This window comes from Drosophila mauritiana, chromosome 2L (genome assembly GCF_004382145.1).
Source record: "Drosophila mauritiana strain mau12 chromosome 2L, ASM438214v1, whole genome shotgun sequence".
In the NCBI taxonomy this organism is placed as follows: domain Eukaryota; kingdom Metazoa; phylum Arthropoda; class Insecta; order Diptera; family Drosophilidae; genus Drosophila; species Drosophila mauritiana.
Window position 1 is genome coordinate 3,556,882 of NC_046667.1, and position 23,088 is coordinate 3,579,969.

At 43.7% G+C, this 23,088-nt stretch overlaps 1 protein-coding gene across 3 annotated transcripts in view; it reads right to left on the bottom strand.

Moving 5' to 3' along the window:
- LOC117150979 (cGMP-dependent protein kinase, isozyme 2 forms cD4/T1/T3A/T3B) overlaps window positions 1-23,088 on the bottom strand; it is a 29,531-nt gene that overhangs the window by 1,126 nt on the left and 5,317 nt on the right. For 2 of the 3 annotated variants that reach the window (XM_033318171.1, XM_033318170.1), the window contains exons 3-8: window positions 15,724-17,290; window positions 11,036-11,202; window positions 2,814-3,033; window positions 1,242-1,478; window positions 1,026-1,175; window positions 64-683 (exon numbers count right to left, since the gene is read on the bottom strand). In XM_033318171.1, coding sequence (XP_033174062.1) covers window positions 64-683; window positions 1,026-1,175; window positions 1,242-1,478; window positions 2,814-3,033; window positions 11,036-11,202; window positions 15,724-17,228 — 2,899 coding nt within the window. In that variant the 5' untranslated portion in view covers window positions 17,229-17,290. Of the gene's footprint in view, window positions 1-63; window positions 684-1,025; window positions 1,176-1,241; window positions 1,479-2,813; window positions 3,034-3,168; window positions 4,464-8,281; window positions 8,915-11,035; window positions 11,203-15,723; window positions 17,291-23,088 lie in introns of those variants that run through there. The other variant, XM_033318172.1, reaches the window with a different exon arrangement.

Below are 23,088 nucleotides of genomic sequence, written 5' to 3' on the forward strand. Positions count from 1 at the left end.
GAATAAGCATTACCAATTGGTTATTTACATTATGGCTGTACATAAATCTCTTTCTTTACTCACCAGTAAGCAACTCGAACATGAGCACTCCCAACGACCAGTAATCCGCACTGATGTCGTGGCCCCGGTTGAGAATCACCTCTGGAGCCACGTACTCTGGAGTACCGCAGAAAGTCCAGGTCTTCCTGCCCGTCTGCAGCTTCTTGGCAAAGCCAAAGTCCACCAGCTTCACATATCCTCGTTCATTGAGCAGCAGGTTCTCCGGCTTAAGATCGCGGTAGATGATGTTACGCGAGTGCAGGTAATCAAAGGCCTCCACTACACACGCCGTGTAGAAGCGGGTGGTGCTGTCGTCGAAGTTGCCCTTGTCCCGCAGAATCGTCCAGAGCTCTCCGCCCAGGCAACTCTCCATCAGCATGTACAGGTACTTCTTGTCCTTAAAGGTTTTGAACAGCTTCACGATGAACTGGCAATTGGCCTCGCCCATGATCTCCTTCTCGGACATGATGTGTTGCTGCTGACGCGTCTCCACGATCTGTGACTTTTTCATCTGCTTGAGGGCGAAGGACCTGGAGCTATCTCCATTAGTTTGGACCAGCTCTACGCGACCGAAGCCTCCAACGCCAAGGGTTGCGATGACCCGCAGATCTGTGAGGTTTATGTCCCGGAATTCCTCGTTGATCCTGCAAGTGAGATAGGTTGTTAGTCCATGTATTCAAACATTCAAATGGGTTTATAATCAAGATAAGCTGAAGACTTTTAGGAAACTAACATTTTGATTAAATCAGCTTCTTAAGACCAAAGTAATCATCTTTAATCTTGCCAAGCGTACTATAACTACTAGTTTGAGTCAAATCGAATGTGGTTATTTTGTATAGCCCTCACTTGACTATCGGGTAATTATACATTTAAAACATCAACAAAAATTTGTTGATTTGGAGGTAGTTCATTGACCTTGCTTTCGATTGATTCAATTCCTCATTGCTTATCTTGATTCGTGTTTTTTTTTTCAAATATTCGCTTACTTTCTGCGTTCCATGGCGCCCTCGTCGTCGTAGCGATGCTTGATCTCGTCCAGATTGGAAATTAGCTGATTGAAGGTCTCGCGATCGATGACCAGACAACTGACGCCATCGGCGGACTCGCAAATAATATTCGCCGTGCGCAGATCATCGCTAAAGCACAAATATGATACACATTAGTTATGGAGTACAAATGGTAATCATTTCAATGAAACTCACCCCTGGAGAGCCTTTTCTCCAAAGAAATCCCCTTTGCCCAGCATGCGAATGAACTTCTCCTCCTGCGTGTCCTGCTGCTTGATCGTCACTCGCACTTTTCCCTTGGAGATGATGAAGAAGGTATCGCCTCGGGCGCCCTGGCGCACTATATAGTCGCCACGCTGGTAGTGCGTCTCCTCCAAGACATCGGAGATTTTGATGAGCGTGTCTTCCGCCAGGTCTTTGAAGATGGGCACACTAGCGGTAGATAAGAAGACCAAAAATTGTTAGTTTCATTCGAGATAATCTGCGTTGCAGGCCAAAGAAAGTGCTGTAATTAGTGGCCGAGCCAAGTTCGATCTAGATAAGAGAATTCCACGGTAATGGGAATCTATTGTTGACCTACATCGATCTTCAAGCTGAAAGTCCCACCTGAACTCCTCCCATTACGGTTTTCCCTCCGGCTGGAACTTTTCTGTGTGCATCGCACACATCTTTTATTGTTACACTTAACAAAAAGATCAACAAGTTATCTTCTACAAAGCCATCGTTTCTAAGTTTCTGTTAGGTTCATAGAAATCAATTTGCAGTTTATCTATCAAGCATTTTCGATTCTGTTATACCTTTGAGGAATATTTCTAAACCTTTTTCTCTATCTGTAAAGCAGCGTAATCGAAGCTGAACTCCTCCCATTCTGTTTTTTCCCGCCGGCTAGCATTTTTTCAGTGAATGCTCTCATGTATCTAGAGTCTATAGCCGCAGTTGCAGTTGCAGCTGCAGTATCTGTATCTGAATCTATGATCATCGTCATCATCAGCCCATTGCACTTTCATTTTCAATCTGCTTTTTCCGCTACTTCTCCAATGTGGAATAGGCAACGAGTGCATGGTCGAGGCCTCAATTATGGTTTTTAGCAGTTTTTACGGACGACCAATTAAACGCGATTAATTTGCCGGTCACTCCGGAGGCAGGAGCGACTGGAGATGGAAGTGAGACTTGAAACCGCCGCGCAGACTTGGCCAAAAAACTGGTTGCCATGGCTGGCATTGGGAAAGAAATTTCTATGCGTTCGTTGGCCGCAGCCTGAAGTTTAGCTGAAGTGAGTTTTCATTTGAGTTTGAGCCATTGCACGTCATATGGACGCCCAACACCATGACGATGATGAGATGGCCATAATGCTGCATTCGATCTGAAGAGATGCCGTCGATGGGGCCGGCGGAGAAAGTTACCTTACTTTATTCGCCATACCTTGCACGATTTGAACACACAAATCGACCGGGCTAAAAAAATCCTCAAGCTAAGCGATTTTTACATTTGCCATTATAGAGTAATGACCATACACGAGCTGCACTGCGGAATTGATATAATTAAGTGCAAATGAACATTAATTACGCCCAAATTGCAAATAACCAGTCGGCACCATCTCGCCAACAAATCGCCACAGGCTCACAGGCTCATTAAAATGCACATTAAATCGCCGATTGGCAATGGGGAAGTCTCTTCTGGTCTGGTCTTCGAGAGGAGTGGCCGAGGAGGCGGAGATGGAGGAGGTATTCCAAAGAGGAAAGCCACCGATCGGGGAGGGCAACTCACCTCTTGAGGAAGTCGCTGTACTCCGCCTGCCGGATCAGGCCCGTTCGCATCATGATGGTCTGGAAGCACTGGCGCTCGATGGCCCACAGGTTGCACTCGGTGATCGCGGTGATGGTCGCCGTCCGCTGGCAGTTGTACAGGATCGCCAGTTCACCAAGGACCTTCGCACCCGACAATGTGGAGAGGTACTTGCCCTCGCGGGAAACCTCCACGCGTCCATCTGGGGAGAAAATATTAACATTAATTGGGTATATATAATCTTATCTCCTATCCTATTGAAATAAAAGATACTATGCCTATCTATCCTGACTGATTTGGTTTTTTTTGAAAACATCAAAAACCTTCCACCCCTTACCCTTCTCTGCTTCCTCCTCCTGTCCACCGCTAGATTGCTCCTTGAGATTTCCCGTCCTGCGTCGACGGGCATATGTGTGCACTGGAACGATGAGGCGGGGTCGTGGGATACAGAAACCCTCCCCGTTGAGATCCTTGGAGCTGCCATTACTGCTGGCAGCTGGTGAGATTTGTGGACTCTTCTGTCGAACAGCCTTCTCCCCCTCCAGTTTGAGTCCCTCGATGGCCTGCTCCAAGCTGAGTCGTCTCGGGGAAGCGGTCGAGTCCCTAGACCTGGCCACACTTCTGCTGAACGAAGTGGTCTGGTTGGGCATCCTAACCGTGGCATACCGCTGAACCGAAGTTTGCGATCTGCTCAGGGGTTTCGATACCCTTTTGGGTGGCTCTGGAGGCGGTTCTCTGGGTGGCGGAGCCATCAGTCTCTGTGGCTGCTGGCAGATCACTACTTGATCCTGGGAGTCCTCTGCAGCCGAGGAGAATGTGGAGTAGGCGGAGGAACTGTTGCTGAGATTTTCCTTGATTTTCGGGGGCGATCTCAAGGTGGCATAACTGGGCGGTTGCGACATGGTTTGGGAGCGACGCAAGGAAGGCGGTTTCACGGAGAACTGTTGTCGGGGTCTTGGAACTCTTGGTCTCTCCGTGGGATCCAGGACGTAGTGGTTAACTGCTGGGGGTTCCTGGGTACTAGCCAACTTCTCCTTTCCATCCGAAGCCTCTTCCTGCTCTTCGTGTTCCTGATCCTGATCCTCGGCCACCCAAACGTTGTGCATCTGCTGCTGCTGATGATGCTGCAGTGCCGATGGTCTGTAGCCGCTGAGCTCCTTGATCGTGCTCGCTATGCGTTTGTCCCGCGACTGCAGCTCCAGCTGCCGGATATTCTCCAGGGTCATTTGGTACTTGCTCAGGGCGGAGATGCCCTCGATGAGGAAACTGCTGCCGGCGGAGCTGCTCTGCCTGCTCAATTTGGAGCCCGTCGTGGCTGGAGCGGGCTGATTCGCAGCCCTCAGCCAATTGGCCTCGTACAGTGCACCCATAGCGCTGCTGCCCTCCAGCGAGAGACTCGCATCGACGGCTTTGCCCGGATAATGTTTGATTTTCATTACGAAAGAAAAATTTCACTTGACCAGCTGCAGCGACGTGATTCGTTTGTCTTTGGCTCCACCAGCGTTTAGTTTATGTTTTTGTGCCTGTTGTTTGTTATTTTCGGAGGTCTTTTGCATAACCAAAGAGCTCTGCAGTTTCGCGCACGGAATATTTGAAGAGTCACTGGGAATGGCGATGCCCACGGTTTCAGGCCTGTTGTTGGTAACAAAATCACAATAATGTATTTGTTATTTATATTGCAAAAGCCACACACGTTTGCTGTTTCAGTTGCTGTTTCGTTTCTGCCGTCGACGGTGTTGTAAACTTTCCATGTTTTTGCGACTTGCCTCACGTTTGTGGATTGATTTTGTTTATGGCCTGTTGATCTACCAACTTTGACAAGGCACAGTGGTAAGTGAGCAGTAGAATAGCAATAAAAGGCTATTTAAATGAAATCAAACCAAAACAGTGGGATCTGCAAAAGTTTACCCATGCTCAGCATATGAAAATTGCTTTCAATTACTCGACAGATTTCCCATTTTCTGTCCACAATCCTTGCCGGATTTGGGGAATTACGCATCGAACTTCTCTTGCAACCCATTCAACACACAATCGCACTTAGCTGAGTTGCAAATTAATTTCGGCCAATTGGTAAGAGCGTGTGAATGAGTGAGTCTCGCGTTTTTTTCCACCTCTACCATTTGCGAGTGCATCAAAAGCTTAATCATCGACAAATTAGCCAATTGCGAATGAAAGTGGGCGACGCGGTAAAAGGGGAAGTGACAATTGGCGATGTTGCCAAAGGTAAACAATAATAAAGGCGGTCTGTCTGAACAGCCAAAAGTGACGTATTGCCCGACCTAGAGAAGCCCAAAATAGGTCCAGTGACCATCGGTGCTGGGCTCCAAAATTTGGAGCGTGACTCTGAATTGAAAGGGAGCTGTTAGCTTCGAGGTATTTCCATTTGGATCTGGGTCCATTTACGCTAATTGATCGGGCAAACTGACGCAAACGACGATCATGTATTGTGGACTTTATGACTCAGTTATTAGGGGTGTGCCCAATATCTGCGGGCGATCTCAGGCAAATATTTATTTTAATTTAGTTAATAATATTCAATGAGCAAAATAGGCACAGTAAATTGGAAAGTCTGGAATTTTTGGAACAGGGTGCGCCGCCGACAAATCGTTCTGAGTCTATCAACAAAAGATATTGTGATGCCTGCTATTAGCATTTTCATAAATACAAATGCGTCAGAAGAGCAAGATCACATGCCAAACTAATTCTCTTTAAAGTCAGCTAATAAATTTCCATAAAAAACATGGCATATAGCACATGTGCAGGGAACCCGCTTTATAAATACACGAACAAAGATACGGCTGAAAACACTCGATTGTCACGACTACGCACAATCGGAAACGATGACTAGACAAACAACAATTACCAGCGGCGAAGACAAACAATCAACAAAGATCATTTGTGGCACCTTGAATATGATCAATCAAACAGTAAACATCGGTGTTGTTGAACTATTCTCGCAGCTAATGGCAAACAAATTGCCGCGTTCACAGATACTTATTTACGTAAGAGTAGCGGGCGAGATAAATCGGGAGACCCGAGAACTCTGTTATCACTACTACGCTGTTTTCCCTGTGAAAACAACTCGTGCCTCGGCTTTTAGTCGTGATAACGGGTGGCAGAGATTCAGTATTCCAGCTAACAAAAACTTCATGCAAACACTATTTATATGGAATTTTTTACGCGATTCGAAAGAGATTTTCTTGGCATGAGCTGCACTGCACTTAACCCTCATAAAGGGCCGAGTTTTCCACAAAATAAGTGTGGAAAGCTATGGCCCGCCAAGCTTGGGGCTCCACGAGTTCAGCGGGGTCGAGGTTTGCAGGCTTTTAAAAATGCGGAAATCCGTCAAGCCCAGCTGAGCACCCCAAAACACAAATTATAAAAGTAAATGGTGAAAAAATGTGTACAAATTGAAACTGCAGACATTTTGCAACTTCGCCCAGAGACTGGCTTCAAGTATTAATGGTTGTTGGATGTCGAGTGTTGGCAAGGTCAGCCGGTGTCTGATTCGCCGATTTGAATACAATCGCAGAGCGGAGGAAACAAGAATTTAAACAGCTCGTGCACTGTAGAAAAATCTTTGAAATCTTAGCAACCATTCAGGTTCACTTATCATTGAACGTAATTGTAGGAAAATAGCATTTTGTAATTGGCGCTGCTCATGGGAAAAATACCCAAACTAATGGTTATTGATTGTAATTGATTGGTAAATCTCCTGTTTTTGTACAGTGTGTCTTGTCCACTTGGCTTTTCTGAAGCAGCTATTTATAGAAGTTAACGGATCTCCGGAGCAGGGTTTTTGGAAGCCTCGATTAAGGCGAAGTTAGTCACAGACTTTGGCTTGTGTGCCAAGGGCAGCGGATTCCGATTCGGATTCGGAATGAGATCGAGTCCGAGTCCAAGTCATTTTCGGTTTTGCATGACAGCTCGTAATTTACTTTTTGGTCCGCCCTTTTGGCTGACAATTAAGGCAAGACAAAATTGCCATTGGCTTAGTCATTCGTTTTGGTTTACTTCTGCTTCATTTTTTTACCAACATGACCGCATTTTGGCACACACATTGGAGCTCAAAAATCATCATAATAATAATTTATGGCCATAGCTCAGTTGACGTTTCTTTTGTTTGTCTATGCTAATGAATGATGGCTATAAAGAAAGTTATCCAAGCTGGATGGAAGAGGGAGGCAAGATCAGAGGTCCGAAAGATCTTTTGTGTATACAATTTAGATTGTAGTCAAGCAAGATCGCGAGGGAATCGAGATTCAGAATCAGCCAAACGGGACAGATCGATTTCGCAAAGCACTATTCCTTCTGTTTATTTTGCAAGTGTAATTAAAACAGCGATAAAGCTGACAAACTAGATTCTAAAGTGATCTATAGGGTTCTCAACACTGACTAGCGTTCGAGTTACTGATTAGATTTAAGATCATTGGGGAATGCCACAGAGATTCTGAAAACAGCCACTTTCTCGTACGTGGAAATATATGAACGTATATATAAGCAAACTTCATGGAAACGTCTTAATAGACTTGCATCATTAACTTTCGATTAATCAATACTAAAATGCTGCTGGGCATCTTTTTAATTGGGTATTTAGCTCATCTCTTTTCTTAAAAAGAAAAACATGAACTGGTTTGAGTGCTGAAAATTAACTAAGACCCAGCATCAAGAAGCTACCGAATTCGTTCCACTTGTTTAGGTTCAATTATAAACCACTTCGGAACGATATAATTTTGACCAATTCAGAGCCAAGTTTCCCAATGATTTTGTGATCCACTTCCCGCGAGCCATCATTTTCCACTTTTCGTCTATTACACAATCTTATTTGAGCGCCCAAGCGAAGCCAGTTCATTTGGCATGTCAAAAGGCGAATGCAAAACTCGTTGGGTCGCTGGAAAGTGAGAGTGCCCCTCCGAGTTCCGACCGGTCTGAGCCCCCTAGATGCCCCTGCCAAGTTGGGAAGATGACGAGAGAAGAAGCCAAATGACAGGTGGAGACCCGGTTCCAGGGCATGACATTAGCACAGATGCCTAGTTGCCTCTCCCTCGCCATGATCACCACCATCGTTTTGGCTTTTGACTCTGCGACTTCTTCGCACGATTTCTAAATTTCGGGCTATTTCTTTTCTGTTTTATGTTTCTAGCAATATTTAATTTAATTTTCCACATTCTTTCGCACTTCCAGTGGATTTCTTTCATTTCTGGGGCCATATCAGATTCTGTGTACGATTTGTGTTCTCACATTCTTGCACGATCGAGTCGCAGCAGTGACATTTGGCATTATACGGTTTATAATGTCTGTATTTCTACACCATTATTGCCGATTTTTGTTTTTTGGCTCTTTACGTCGGACCAATGACCGGGACATAATACACATACAAATCAGCGGGGCAGTAACAGCAACCAAAACAACAACAACAACAACAACAGCTGCACAGGAAAACCACAAACCGGAATTCTTCAAGTGATCTTTGCGTTCAATTCGAGAAAAAGAGCAAAATCCAAGTCTCCGTTTCTGCGTCTCATTCTCTTCAAGTCCGTGGGTGTTTTAGCTTATTTCCTTCACTTAATGCGAGTGCTTAAAGAATTCACTTTCACTTTTAATTCACTTTATTCCAAGAATTTGCGAGCAGTTCAAAGAAATTAACACGAAGCGTTTGCCGCCGATCTCTTTCAACATAATTACAGCCGAGCGGAAAAACCGAGCATGGGAAAATTGTGCGGTTTTGTTTACTTGCTATTTAGAACAGCAACCAGAGCTGCTATTTATGCAAGCATTATTGTTGGAAATAGCTCAAAGGCATATGCGCAAGGCATTGTAATTGTTCGGTTTGTGGCTTTTATTATTAATTCACTGGCAGCGGTTGCCATATGCAAAATGCTATATAATACCGTTAAACACACACGAGAGCGAATTGGAAATCACGACAGGCCAGCCGAAGAAATGGCCAAACACGAAGTGGGGGAGTTTTGATTTCTGTTATTCTTGTGGCTAAATTTCAAATCCAGGTGCACTTTTCGCAACCGAGCGCATGCGCATGCGCCACACACGTTTTCTCGCTACGCCGCCTGCCGGACGAATGACGAATTGCCCGAAGATCGGGGATTCGAAACACTGGAGCATTACTCATTCTCATTTCCAACTGAGCGATCGGCTGAGAGAGCAGAACAGAGACAGATACAGGTACAGATAGTGGAGACAGCTGAGCACGTTTTGTTTGTTTGTGGGCGAGAGCCCCAGAGATTGGGGAATATGTGTGTGTGTATGTGTGTCGGGGAGAGCGAAAATACCCACACATACAAGTGAAGAGCTGAACAAAAGCAAGTGCTGTGCACTGAAGAAATAAGTTGCACCAAGCTTAGATCATCGTAATTAAATTTTATGATGTGAGACCATATAAACTTGGTAACTAAGTCTGAATAAAGTCATTTGCAACCTGAGAAAATAAATTTGTCCTTTTTTAAATATCCAAATATCTGGTAATCTTCGACACATTGAACCATTCAATTTTTTTCTCGCAGTGTATCTTTACAGTGCCAAACCGGCGAACTGGTTTGGTCCTAAGTGACAGGCCAATTCGCTACGCGAAACAAAAGAGATTCGAACGTTATCATCTGGAAAACGTAACAATTCAGAAATGGAACAATGAACGTGCAGAAATAATTATAGATCCCGAGGTCCAGTGACCTCAGAGGCGACGCGCATTAAACTGTTGCCTAATCAAGTCTGCATTTATATAAAATATATTTTTCGATTTGGTAATCAGAGCAAAGTTTCAAAACAAATCAGACATCCCTCGAGATTGGACTGTTTATCAGTAGGGTATTATATTATAAATACTTCCTCCTTTCTTATCTCGTATGCGTTTTACAGGGCATTCGCACAATGAGCAAGGCCGAAACCTTGCAGATCTCGTAAACATCTGCTGTAAGCGGTTTTTCGATCATACGAATCCTCTCTGATTTTCTCTCTCGCTGCAGTATCATATGTGCGGGGCTATATGATATATAGACAGATGCCGTGACATCTGCTCATCGGTTTCGAGTAGCGGACATTGGTGCTTCAGGTTAAGGAAGCGAAAATCCCAGACGATGATGTTGCAAGATTGAGGAAGCATCCTCTTCTCCGATTCATCTTGCCATCTTGCGAATGCATAATTCGACTGTTGATTATCATTATTATTGTTGTTACTTTTCTCCAGCGCGCAATTAAAATGCTAATGCTAGTACGTAAATTAAGTCGGCGACCAAATTAACACGAAAGGTACACAGAGCTGATGCGAAACCGAACCCAGCTCGAGCAAATATTTAAAGCAACAATTAGCCATGAGGCTGAAGTCAAAAGGCCCGTAGTAGCACACCCTGAAATAAAAAACGGGCCCAAGAAAAACGCAGAAAAACGTGCAAAAAACTATTAAACAAAATGCTAAGCGAAAACTGAAAGGAAAACCCGCTTCTTGGCCATTGTTCGCTCTAATCGACAGTCAGTTGCTGACATTTCGCTGCAAGGCGAGACTCTGAACTTCTCTTCTTCTTCTGGCGGCGTGGGTGTGACACAGTCCCCCCGAAAACCCCTTTTATCGCACATAACTAAGTTCCAATCCCAGCCCACAACTGAGGCATTCCACATCTGGCCAAAGGCCGCACGTGCAACTAACCAAGCCCAAGGAGTAGCTGCTTATCTGCGCCAACTTGTTGCACGATCTTGGCGGGGCAAGGTGAACGCATATGTTTAGGTATTTGCAAGGATACAGAAAATATTTTACTAAATGCAAGTGTTGAAAAATATCAGTCTAGTAATACAGTTCATTAGGAATTAGTGGATAATATTTCAGATGTCGATTACTTGAATTTAATTAAATAGTTTGTTATATTAACTAAATAAATATCTTGATTAAATATCATTGTGTCATTAAACCTAGAGACTTATAAAAATTTGCACATACAGATACACATTTTACATGCATTCTACACCTGCTCGGTTGCATTTCTAACCAAATATGTTAGCATACTTTTTGGCTGCATGTTCGATATAAAGTATTAGCTAAAAGGCACTGCTTAACAATGCCACAGAAAATATCTTTGTACTCAAAATTGATTTAATATAAATTTATGCATATCCCTAATGTATTTAACTATTTTTCAGAAACTAGAATTGCTAACCAAAAGAAAGATACATCACAAGTGCTTGGAGCTTCAACTCACCTTCCATGACATAAACGATGCTTCCGACATCTCCCTCCTTGATGATCAGATTCTTGGCTGGATACTTGACCGGGTACATGCAGTCGACGATCTCGCGGATCTGCGTCAGATCCAGATTCTTCATGAAATCATTATCCAATATGGCAGCCTTGATAAGTTCACGGGAGCTGCAAAACGGTATATAAATGCAATTAGTTGTGGATATTGAAAATGGCAAGAGACTGCCAATGAAATGAGCAAAGGCAAGAGTCCAATTAATTTTCCGACTGACACATATAAATCGTTTTATCTGGTTGGCCAGTTTGGCTTACAAGCCGCGCAACAAGTTGTGCCACCAAAATTTTTCGGTTGTTTTTGGAGCCCAATGCCGATGGATGTTGGCATGCGCGCAATCGAGCGATATGAAATTAATACAAATTTCAAAATTGTATGCTTCGGCTGGGGAGTGGGGTAGATTGGCTATTTTGGGGGAGTGGGGATCCATACCATGCCATGCTATGCCATGTCGGCAATGCCTGTAAATGTCAAATGACTTTATCTGTCAGCGAACTTGACAACTCGGCCGGGCCAGAGAAACAGTAATGGGAATAGAAGCAGTGGATCGGATAAAATTGGAAGCCAATGCTGATACCTGGGTGATTAATTAAAGCTAGCCAGAGCACTGACAGTGTGGCCAACATTTTGTGTGATTTAAAATACTAAAAATACTAGGGAGAAACTACGATGAAAGGGATTGATGTTAGTTAAATGTGATAAGTATGTTTTCTGGATAAAAAAACATTTTTTTATGATTTAAAATGTATTTTTCATAAATGGCCCCACCAATCTCTGATCAATGATCAAGTTAATCACGAAGGCGTTGCCCTGGCTGTCGTCAATGGGGTTGGGGGCCAATTTGTAAGCCTCGATTTTGGCGGCAGTCTGAGTTGGGTGAAACCACCAGCTACCTGATTGCCCCAAAATGTGGTGATGAGTTGGCTTGGTTCGGTTCGATGGAGTGGGGACATTTGGCCGAAGCCGACAGCTACACCCAGACTCCGACACCTGTGGCGCCCGTTTGGCGGGTAGTCATGTATCTTTGCGGTATTTTCGGGTACACCGCATAACACTCACAATTAAAATTTAATGAAAAATAATAAAATGCGAAAAAAAAACCGAATCATGTCTAATCGATACCCTAGTCACGACCAGTGAGTCTGGGAAGCGGCAATCTGTACTAACATGGATAGTTTTCTGGCATGGTGAAGTATTAGATTTCAGCGCCCCACAAATCGAAACTAGTTTTAATAATGGAGTTGAAAGGAGGCGCACACACTCAGAGAAATTGAGATGTGATATGTATAAGAATATCCTTGCTTGAGGACATTCATAAAACCATACAAATCATAGCACAATCCCAATCTTGAGCAATTCGTTGGCAAATATCTTATAATGACAATTCTGGACTGTTGATTTAAATCCTTTTTTATAACATATTTTTCGAGTGTAGACGAGTCGCCCGAGGCGGTGGGTCGCTCGATGGTGTCAGCCCCGTGGGGTTTTGCCAGCGGAGCACTTTTTATATGCCTAAATTAACATTTTCTTTGGCTGCAGCACCACGCACATGCGTGGCACAATGGCGGTGGTGCCAGTGGTGCGAGTGTTGCAAGTGCTGCCAGTGGTGCCACTGCGTGTACGAGCCAAAACAATTAATAGCTTCAATTAGACCTACGGGCCGGATCGCTCGAGCGTTCCAGTTGTCGGAAGCTATAACCATTCATATGGCTATATTCGTGCGTAAATTGAATTTGAAATGTGTGCCAAGGCATGGAATGAAATTGGCTGCACCTCAGAAATACGCGGAGTCTGTCCCCAGAGAGATCTCCTGCGGATGCGGGTGCGTTCAGTTGGCGGCTGACTGGCAAACCAAATTGAAAGTGCAAATACTTAGCGGCTAAGAGCAGTTGACAATAAAAGCCAACTGGCGTCTCGGCGGGGGAATTGAAAATGGAAATTGCGCATAGAAGCCAGCGCCAATGGAAGCGGCAAAGTGAGCTATTTTGGGTGGGGCTTGATTTTTGGCTCAATCTATATCTGTGTACACATGTGTATATCCATGTGTGAGACGGTTAACTATCTGTGAGATGGCAATCAAGGCATGTTTGGCAAAGGGGTGGAGACTTATCGGGATTCGGCTGCGAAAAGAAAATCTCTGCACGCCAATTTGATGTTGTTATACAAATTAAATAATAGTTAGTAGCTGGCTGCCGTTATAAGTGCATAATGACTGACTTCAGTTTGGGTTTTCCTTGTCTAAAAATGTGAGTGTCTAATTTTTGTATTTTCTATTGATTTATTACATGCTAACAGCTTCTAAAACTGCAATTATTTAGCTACATTAATTAATAAGCTAAAGAAAAAGGCTCATTTCATATGTACACGATCATCTAAATACTTCAATAGCAGTTTATTATTCTCTCAATCTAGCACTGCTCTAATTAGCATTATAATTGCCTGACCCACAAACTGTTTGCTTGCCATCTTGACCGTGGACACATGTATGTGCAACATGTAGCAAGTTCTAACAAAATACCCCCTGCCAGGCACGCCACTGCCCACATGACGCCACCCCCCTGGAAACTCCACTGTGGTGGCGATTTCGCACAATTTTCTGGCATTATTTATTAGATGGCCCCGTTGAAAGCCAACAAGCGACAGTTGCGTGGTGTAAATGGCCACAAAAGTACTCGGACCAACCTCAGTCTCAATCCCGATCTCTCAGATATATATACATATATAAAGCCGAGGTGGAGGCCTATGGCGCTTTTGATTTATGCCATGCAAGTGTCAAAAAATGTCCTGTTGCACACACAAGCGTCGCCGTCGGCACAGATTTTGGTCAGAGATAAAATGGACCTCAATTGGCCGGCTCCGAAATGCAAAGTCTATGGGACCCCTTCTCGCCCCCTCTCCCAACCATTTTGGCCAGTAAAATGTTTGAATGCAATTGAATTTCGCGAATTTGCCGGCGATTTTTTGTGATTGTGTCAACAGCTTGGGGTCATAAAAATGGCCGATTTAAACAAATTTGCCGCATTACTTAGCGTCCGATTCAGATTAATCTAAACCAGCTCCGTGTAAAAACTGAAGATAAATATAAGAAATAAATGTATACCGCATATAATTTTGACATTCAGGTCTTTGAGATTACAGCAATAGTAACGCTATGATCTAAGCAAGTATCTTTTTCACTTTATTTTATTTTTTAATATTCCTATTTTATGGCGTAGCCTTGAACTCCCTGTTTAATTGTTTGTTTAAATAAAATCACAAAAGAAGAAATGGTTATTTTTAGAAAACCTCCAAGTGTTCGCCTATTCTTAACACAAAGCTTTCCATTCTTTAAAAAAAAAACCCATTTAAAATAGGAAATATACATTTGTTTGTTTATGCCAAACGCAATGATAATTTAAATATATTTATTTCAGCTTATCCCCAACGATGGGAAAATCGTGGAAAATATTTTAAATGGAATTTTTCGCGTATAAAAAATAAATATCTCTGATAGCACACAAAACACTATAAAATTAAGTTATAGCTCATAAAAATTAGTCAGAAATGTGGATCAGCGGTTTTTGGACAGCGCGTGTCGCCATTTAAATGATCTGTGATCGCACATGCCCCAGTGTTTTATTGAAAGGCATTCAGGAAACAGCGCCACATAGCCAGAGAATAAATATTTATGTTTTCTTATGTTTTTCAGCAGACAAAGTGGGGAAAGCTGGCCAAGAGCAACGACTTCCAGTGGGCAGCCAAAGTGTGAAAAGCGCGGAGCCGACAGATCCGCCCACGCATTTTCGCAGATTTAATTTTATACTCGCTTGATTATATGGGTATATAGGTATGTAGTTCGGAGTGACTGCAACGAATTTTGCATGATCGAAAAATACACACACAAAAAAAAGTGTCTTAAAAAGTTCCCCACAGAATGAAACGAATGTGTCGCAACGTAGCGTGAGTTGGCTGCCAATTGGCAGCCTCTTTGTGGGTTGCAAATCATATATGTGGCTTATAATTTCATACGGACTTTTATATCCGAGTACTGACACTGCCCAAGGCCATTGGGCGGATTGGCAAGGGGAGGTGGGTGGTGGTGGCTGGTGCAACCCCGCCTGTCACCCCAACTCAATTTTAATAAACGCATTTTGTGGCAGGCGACACAAGCAACCGACGACAGGCGACAGGGCGCTGCTCCCAATATATGATTAAGATCGGCGCAATGACGCCGATTCCGATCGTTATCGTTCCGGCTATGTAGCATCTAGTGTAAACTTTGTACATCCGTATTGGGATCGCTATAATGCAGGGCTAATCTGGGCGGCGCGATTAGGTTTCTTCTGATTCTACTGTGCAAGGAGAGCCAAAGTGTTTTGGTTTCTACAAGCCAAACTGTCAAAACTCTCTCTTGGAGTAAAGCAAACATGCTTACTTAAGCCTTTGATTAGAATATAATAATATACGATAAAAGGCAGGGAAATACTAAGCACACAAGGTGAAAGTAATGATTACATTTACATAGTATCACTGATCACGCGCCATGTTGCTGAGCATCATAATGTAAACAAATATCAATATGTACAATGTTTGGATGAATAATACATAAACCCTTTTATGAATAAATGAGTTAAAGCAGCATATTGCCCACTCACCGCTCATCCTTGTCGTATTTGGGAAAGCTGACGTGCTCGAGGAGCAGTGAGGACTCGCTCTGTGGCTCGGCGGAGATACCCAATGCCCTCTGCCTCTGGAAGTTCTGACCCGACTTGCGGGTGGCACCTGTGGCGGTGCTGGGACCACTGCCGCCACTTCCGCCGGCTCCAGATCCCGATGCTCCGGCCGTGCCCGCACATCCTGCCGCACTGCTGCGGCTGAAGGGGAACACACTCTGGAATTTGTCCAAGTGGGACTTGAGCTCGGCTATTTCGTTGTCCTTGAACTGGAGGGCCCTTTGCATTTCCTGTATCTTGAGCTCCTTGGCCTGAATGATCTGAATGAAGCGCTCCTCCTGCGGCGAGGCGGCCACATAGTTGCTCACTATGAAGTTCGGATCCACCAGGCCCACCGGCGAGGGCGTGGCCGAGCCACCCGAACCGCTGGGCGTGCATCCCGAGATCCGCAGACTCTGCATCTGCTGCTGCAGGTTCAGCGTGGTGGGCGGCTGCAGTTGCGTGGGCGAATGGCAAGTGGCTCCGGGTATCGCCACCGGTTGACTCGATCCCGGACTGGGTTGGTGATACAGCACCGGACTTCCTTGGCTGGTGTACAGGCCCTGCGTCTGCGCCTGAAGCTGCTGCAATTGCTGATAGCGCTGCTGCAGCTGCAGCTCCTGTTGGTGCAGAAGGGTTCGGGGATCCTGGTTCAATTGCTGGGCGCCCGAGGGCGGTGTGCCATAGATCAGCGTGTGGGTCAGCACATCCGAGTGGGTAGGCGGTGCTGGTATCAGTCGCAGACCCGACGCCGTATGCTCCAGACCTATGAGACCACCAGCCGCCGGCAAGGTCACAATGCCACCCACCAGATTATTGTTGATATTGCTGTTGTTGTTGCTGCCGCTGTTGGATCCACTCGGATGGGTGTTTGTGTTATTATTATTGTTGACGATGCTCACCAGACCCAAGTCGGTTGGGAACTGATAGTTGGCGTTCGGCTCCTGCTGCATACTGGCTGCTTTTCGTAACGCCTCCGTAGTATTCGAATCGTTTCGCCTCGTGTTCAGATTGCGATCTTCGGCACTGCTGTGCCGGCGATAGCGCTGCTGTATCGATTGGGCAGGGGGCGGCGGGGGTATCTGTATCTGTATCTCTGCCGGCGACTGTATCTGTGTGTGTATCTGTCTCTGCTGCTCTACGGGTTCTATGTGCTCCCCAATGTCCGGTGGCTTGGCCTCGCTCTTGGTATCTGTGTCTGTATCTCTGTCCCGCTCCCAGTCCCGATCGATTATCGCCGGCTGCAGCTTCTGGTAGTCGGCATAGAACAGATTACTAACTGGCTGTTGTGGTGGTGGTGATTGTGGTGCTACTGGGACAGTGGCTACATCTACATCCGCTGGACGTGGTGGTGCATCTACAGTGCCGCTGCTGTGTGGTGCATTGCTGTTGGAGTTTTGGGCTGGCCGCTTGGTTGCGAAGCACAGCCGATCAAAGCAGAAACGCATCCAGGCGGCTTTCCTGATCAACAGCCGCCACGGAAAACTCAATCAGACAGGCGTTGGGAGCCCTACAAAATAATAAACCAAAGAGTGCATAAATAAAACGAATAATAAATATACAGCAAAACATGCTAGGCAGATAATAAAATACAACCCGCAATAAACAAAACAGAAATATTATCTATTTTCCATTGAAAGTTTTCTGCGTGCGACTTTTATAATATTATAATAATATTGTAAACATGAATCACATTGAGACAGAGTGCCAATCAGGCTATTATGAAATCTAATCGCTGGCTAATCAGTCGAATTGAACTGATTTACGATCGATGGTTTAACACGATTGTTAAATTAACAATTTATGCAGGGCAATTCCTAGCAAACAAAACAAAGCTTTTACACTAAGAACAAAGTTTTAATCAAATAAATCATATAAAATAGTGTTTTTCCCAGTGTACACATGCTTGCCCAAATTCCCATGGCTGGCAACAATTATCACAATATTCAACAAAATTCGGTTATCATTTCCCCTGGATACACAACTTGTTGGACAACTTGACAATGTCTTCGCCGTTTTGTGGTTTTTTTTCTGTTTTTTGGGCACCGACACGCCTTAAGCCCTTCAAGATAAGACAGCCGACAAATTGTCGACGCTTTGTGAAAGAATTCCAAATAGCAAAAGCGAAGCTGGCACATTTTTTTATTATTTACATATTTGCGTTGCCTTGGCCATTGTTTTCGGACACGTTTAGACAATAATTCAAGTGGAATGAGCGGGCTAAAAATAAATCCATCTAAAGTTAAACATGGCCTGGCCAACTTATAAACAAAGCACACAGAAACCCTATAAACAAGTGTGGCTGGTTTCGCTTTCCACTTCATAGAAAAAGCAGTCGAAATTCGCAAGTGGGACGATCACTTGGGTACACCGAGTGGGTTAACTGAAGAACAGCTACCAAAATTATTTTGCGGTTGAGCATGGCCGAAAGTAAACGAAAAGCTGCCGAACAAGATCAACCTGACTGGTTAAGAGAACGCTTCAATATTGCACAGTAGATGTAAGCTTGGCTTTTTATTGTTATTGCAAAGTTAATCAAGAAGAACTAAAATGCATAAACATTAATATAAATGCGTGTCATGCAGCACTTAATTATGATCTGCCCAAAAACTAGCATCTGCCAGAAGTGAGAACAAATATATAAATTAAATCTAATAAAGTATAAACATATATTTCCTGGCTTAAGAATGGGAAGACAAATTGGGCACATAAAAAAAATTAAGTTATTTTTTTAAGATATGAACAAGTTTTATGGCCATAAAAACGCTGATCGTTTAAGCAGCATGCCAAAAAAGCCTTCGGAAAAAAAGACAAAGATCCGTTTAGAAACCCGTTCAAGTCCACATAGTTCGGCGATCATTTGTTCAAGTAGCTCGATTCTGGACTCATCCAAGTGGATCTGAGAATTCTTGACTTCGATTACAGCGAAAACGATCGCTTTAGACGGCCATTAGCATGTTAATGATCGCACTGCCGATTAATGTGCGATTTGTATGCCGTGCTATTTATACGCCGACACTCCATAAACAATGCCAAACGACATTCAGGTGGGGGTGGTGGGTGGTGGGTCGGAACTCCAGGCGGACGCCCTCAAAGTGCGGGCAATTATCGATCTGTAATTACCCGCAAATTTGCTAAATGCAATTGTAGATCTACATCACACCGAAATAGCGAAATGGAGAAATATTGAAACACTGACACAACGAATTGAGACAATTGAGGATGGAATGGTGCTGTCTGTGGGTATTTCTTTATTTATAGAACACAATTGATGGGCCACTCAAAATCATCATCATCATCGTAGTTCCCCGCATATTTGTCTCGTCTGCTCGATGGGTTTTCAATGAATTCGCTGCTCGTGATCGAAGGCAGCTTTTGGGCCACTTAAGCGCAATTACGAGTGCAATTTGTTTCCATCTCGGGCGCATAAATAAGCAATAAGACAGCAGGAGACAGACGAGGCGTATACGTAATATTTTAAACGATTTTATGCTTTTATTGTCATTTAAATGATTTTCGCTTCGGTGGCAACACTGGCGAACAGGTTCTTGTTTAATTTTAATTAGTATTATGAAAACATTTATTAAACGGCAGCACGAAACCCGAAATCTTCCAAATGTCAACTCGCTTTTTCGATGGAGGGTATTAACATCGATCGATCGCGAGTTCATTCATGCCTCTGATAACAGGCCAAAGCCGAGTCAACCACACGCCCGCAGCGAATATAAATATATTGCTTTAAAAATAATGAGTAATTGTAGGGAGGTCTTTGCATATTATATATAGCATCGTATCGCTGGCCATTTAGGGAAGTTCTGCGCCTCGGCGTGACTGGCCATGCGAATTGCGAGTTTGCAACAACTCACGATGGCAGATAGCGCAATTAGTGTGTCATTATGATCGCAGATAAGGATACAGGTTGTGAGCAGTCTACAATTAAAGCTGTTGGCCAGCAAATTTACATAGATCGGTATCTACTAATATTTTGAGCAGCAGAAGAGATGGATATCTGTGAGATATTTAGCTGCTGGTAAAGTGTTGAGTTAAGTGAACTCCATTTATCCTGTTGATATTAAACATATTAACTAAAAGTCATTGACTCACTACTCCCTGATAAATAAAAATTGCAATGGAATGGTGGATGCCTCGATTTGAATCCTTAATTGAGACCAAGTTAAATCAGACATCTTGCATCCTTGAGCTCTGCGATCCATCAAAGTCAATCGCAGTGATCAGCATTTAAATCGCTTTTCCCGAACGTTCAGCTTGGCCCCATGGCAAATTGTGCTCATTGTCGTCGTTGCTAATCAAAAGTGACATTTGCGATCATCAGGAGATCCCAAACAAATATTCCGAATGTCCCGGCTGTCAATCAGCGAGAGAGACGGCAACAGGGCGGGGCGAAAGAGACGGGCATAGAAGTGGGCATGAGTGACAGGCGGAGACAGCATGTTAAACACCGGTAGCAACAAATAGCAACATCAACTTAATGGGCATGCCAAAAATGCGCCTCATTCGAATCGTTTAAACATTTAAACATAATTAAGCGGTTAGTCAGCCAATGACGATCTTTCCCTCGTATTGAGACATCAATTGAGAGTTATGTCAGCCGTATTTGGAAATGCCATCTTCTGAATACATATATGTATGTATGTTTGCTACGAGACTGCCATAATTATAGGTTTCAATTACTGGTGAGTGCCCGGCGCTTCCTCAAAACGCGAACAAACAAACTCACAAGAAGCCGCTCCAAATTGAAACAAGAATTCTCCGGATTTCTACTAGATATGCGAAGCGAACATATATAAATTGATTCTCGGCCGGAATTCATTCCAATCCATTTCACTCCATTCAATTCCATTTACGCCGTTAGCGTGCAATTATTCAACTTATTTTCAATTTCAATTTTCGAATTTCGTTGCTTCGTTTGTGCAATACAAACAATCAATAAAAATGCAATAAAATGTCAACTTGAAACGCGAGCCAAAGTCGTAAATTTCGCAAGAAGTCTGTTTTTAGACTGACCAGACCCCCTGCAAAGAAATATAAGCGAAGCAAGTGATTTAAGTCCCCTCAAAATCGAGCCAATGTCGGGGATCGTGTATATAAGTTTGTACTCAGAGTAATTTGCGGCTAGTTTTCAGTTCTGTCGATTTGTTTATCGTTTATTTTCGGCTTACAAATGTTCATTAGTCCCGGCGACACGTCGGTTGATCGATCGCCATGCCGAAGGCAATTGATCGCCTGATAACACTCGAAAGACATTCAGATACGGCCAGACTAGTGACTCGATTTAGGCGGCTAGTGGGCATTAAGCGAGCTCTAACTACGGATACGGATACCACATTGCGTATGGCGAAAATTGGTATGAAACGCACGTTCAATCAATTAAGCCTTCGCACAGCTGGATTGCAACTCCGCCTGGTTGACAAAATTCGGAATCGGTCCCATTTCGAGGTGAGTCACCGAAGGTTGAGGAAGGGATTATTTGGCATTTGATTTGAGTGGCGAAAAAGGTTCGGTGAAGGTATTTTAAGTACTATTAGGCCTCCAGTTGTCACAAATAAAGCCCAGATGGGCACTCAAAATAATATAAACAGCAATAATATGTTCGGTGCTGCCTTTCGAATAATTAATTGGGTCAAAGTCAAAGAGTCAAATAGCAATCCAACCCGAAATTTCATTTTCTTAGTCCAGAAGGCATTCTGTCATGTTCCGAACCCTCGTAAATAGTTTGTTTACATATGGTACTGATAATTCCAGTCTTTTTCGAGCATAAGACAATTATAAGACCATAAAAGTTCTTAACAAAAAATGCCAACTCAAAAGACCGGCGGTCTGTGATCAAACAAGTTCTAATCAAACCGTTTTTGCTTATGAGCCACTCGAATTGCTCGAGACTTTTGCCAGTCATGTGGTAATCCAATGAAAAATGGATAAATAATGATGCGATATGACGATGTGTGAAAAAACCAAAGTTAATAAATTTCAGTGGCTCTGTTTATAAATTAAAACCAATAATAAGCCACTTTTGCCTTCTAGCCAAGTTAAAACCAACTTGCAATCATGCTAAACTCGTTGGATTGATACCGTATGGCTATTTCCATGGATCGAACATCTTTATTTAGACTCCGCAGTCCGTTCGTTAATATAGAGTTGTTAAGGCATTCCTAATGATCCCAACGATGATCAAACCAGCTAATCAACCGTCACACTTTTTTGTACATTGCTCCTAGTTTCCTCGGAGGAAACCCACTTGACGACCAATGGATACAACTCTGGATTCTGGACCCCACAACAAGTGCATCTATCATTTAACCGTCCCCTTTTCAGATCTCCTCTACCATTCGAAGTGCCAGTTGCTAGCTACTGAATACACAGCGAGAAAATATGACACAGTTGGAAAGCACAGTATTTTCTTTTCTTTTCCAAGTTTGGCGTTTTCACGTTCGAAGCAGTGACTTCCCTCATTATAAACATAGTAATAGATCATAAAGCGACACTAACTAATTTCTTTGCCTGTCTTTATATTCAGTGCCTGGTGGTCACTTGAAGACTTGAAGAGCGTTGTGCCTGTCACATGACTGTCTTCAGGAGCAACTCTTCACCAAGAACTTCTTTTTCCTTTTTGCTCTGGCATTAATTAATACATCGATCCACACACACACACGCACACACAGTCTTGGTAAGGAAAATTGCCCGCCTGGGAGCGATGCGATGTACGAGAGGAAAAAAAAAAGAATCGTAAAAGGAAATTGGCTGTTTTACCTTTGAGAGGCTGGCAAAATTCTCGTAAACAATTTGCACTTTTAATGAGCCAAAACCAAGTGTAACACACGCACTCGCACAAGCACACCCGATAGCCGTTAAGATTCCGATCCGCTGTTTAATTAGTTGGAGCCGTTGCTTCTCAAGCGCTTTGTTACGTTTCTTTTTTTATTTTTTGTTTATTCGATTTCTTATTTTGTACTTTGTCAATCACCGAAATGTACGTTTGCGTGCCTGCGACTTCCGTTGTTGATCGACTGAGCGACGCTCGAGAACTGTTTTTCCGCCGCGAGTGTTGGGAAGCACATACGATCGTAAGATCGTAAGCCTATCGATAGCATAGTTGACTGACTGTCGTCGGTTATCGAAGTGAACCCAAAGCAAAGCCAGCCGAACCCCAGAAGCGTTTGCTTGTCGTTCCGTTCCATTCGTTTGTGGTTTTCGCTTAAATTAAAACTCGGAATTTGGCTTAAACCAGTTGGGTGCACGCACACTATGTGCCAGCATATATAAATTCATATCAATATGTCCACGCCTCGC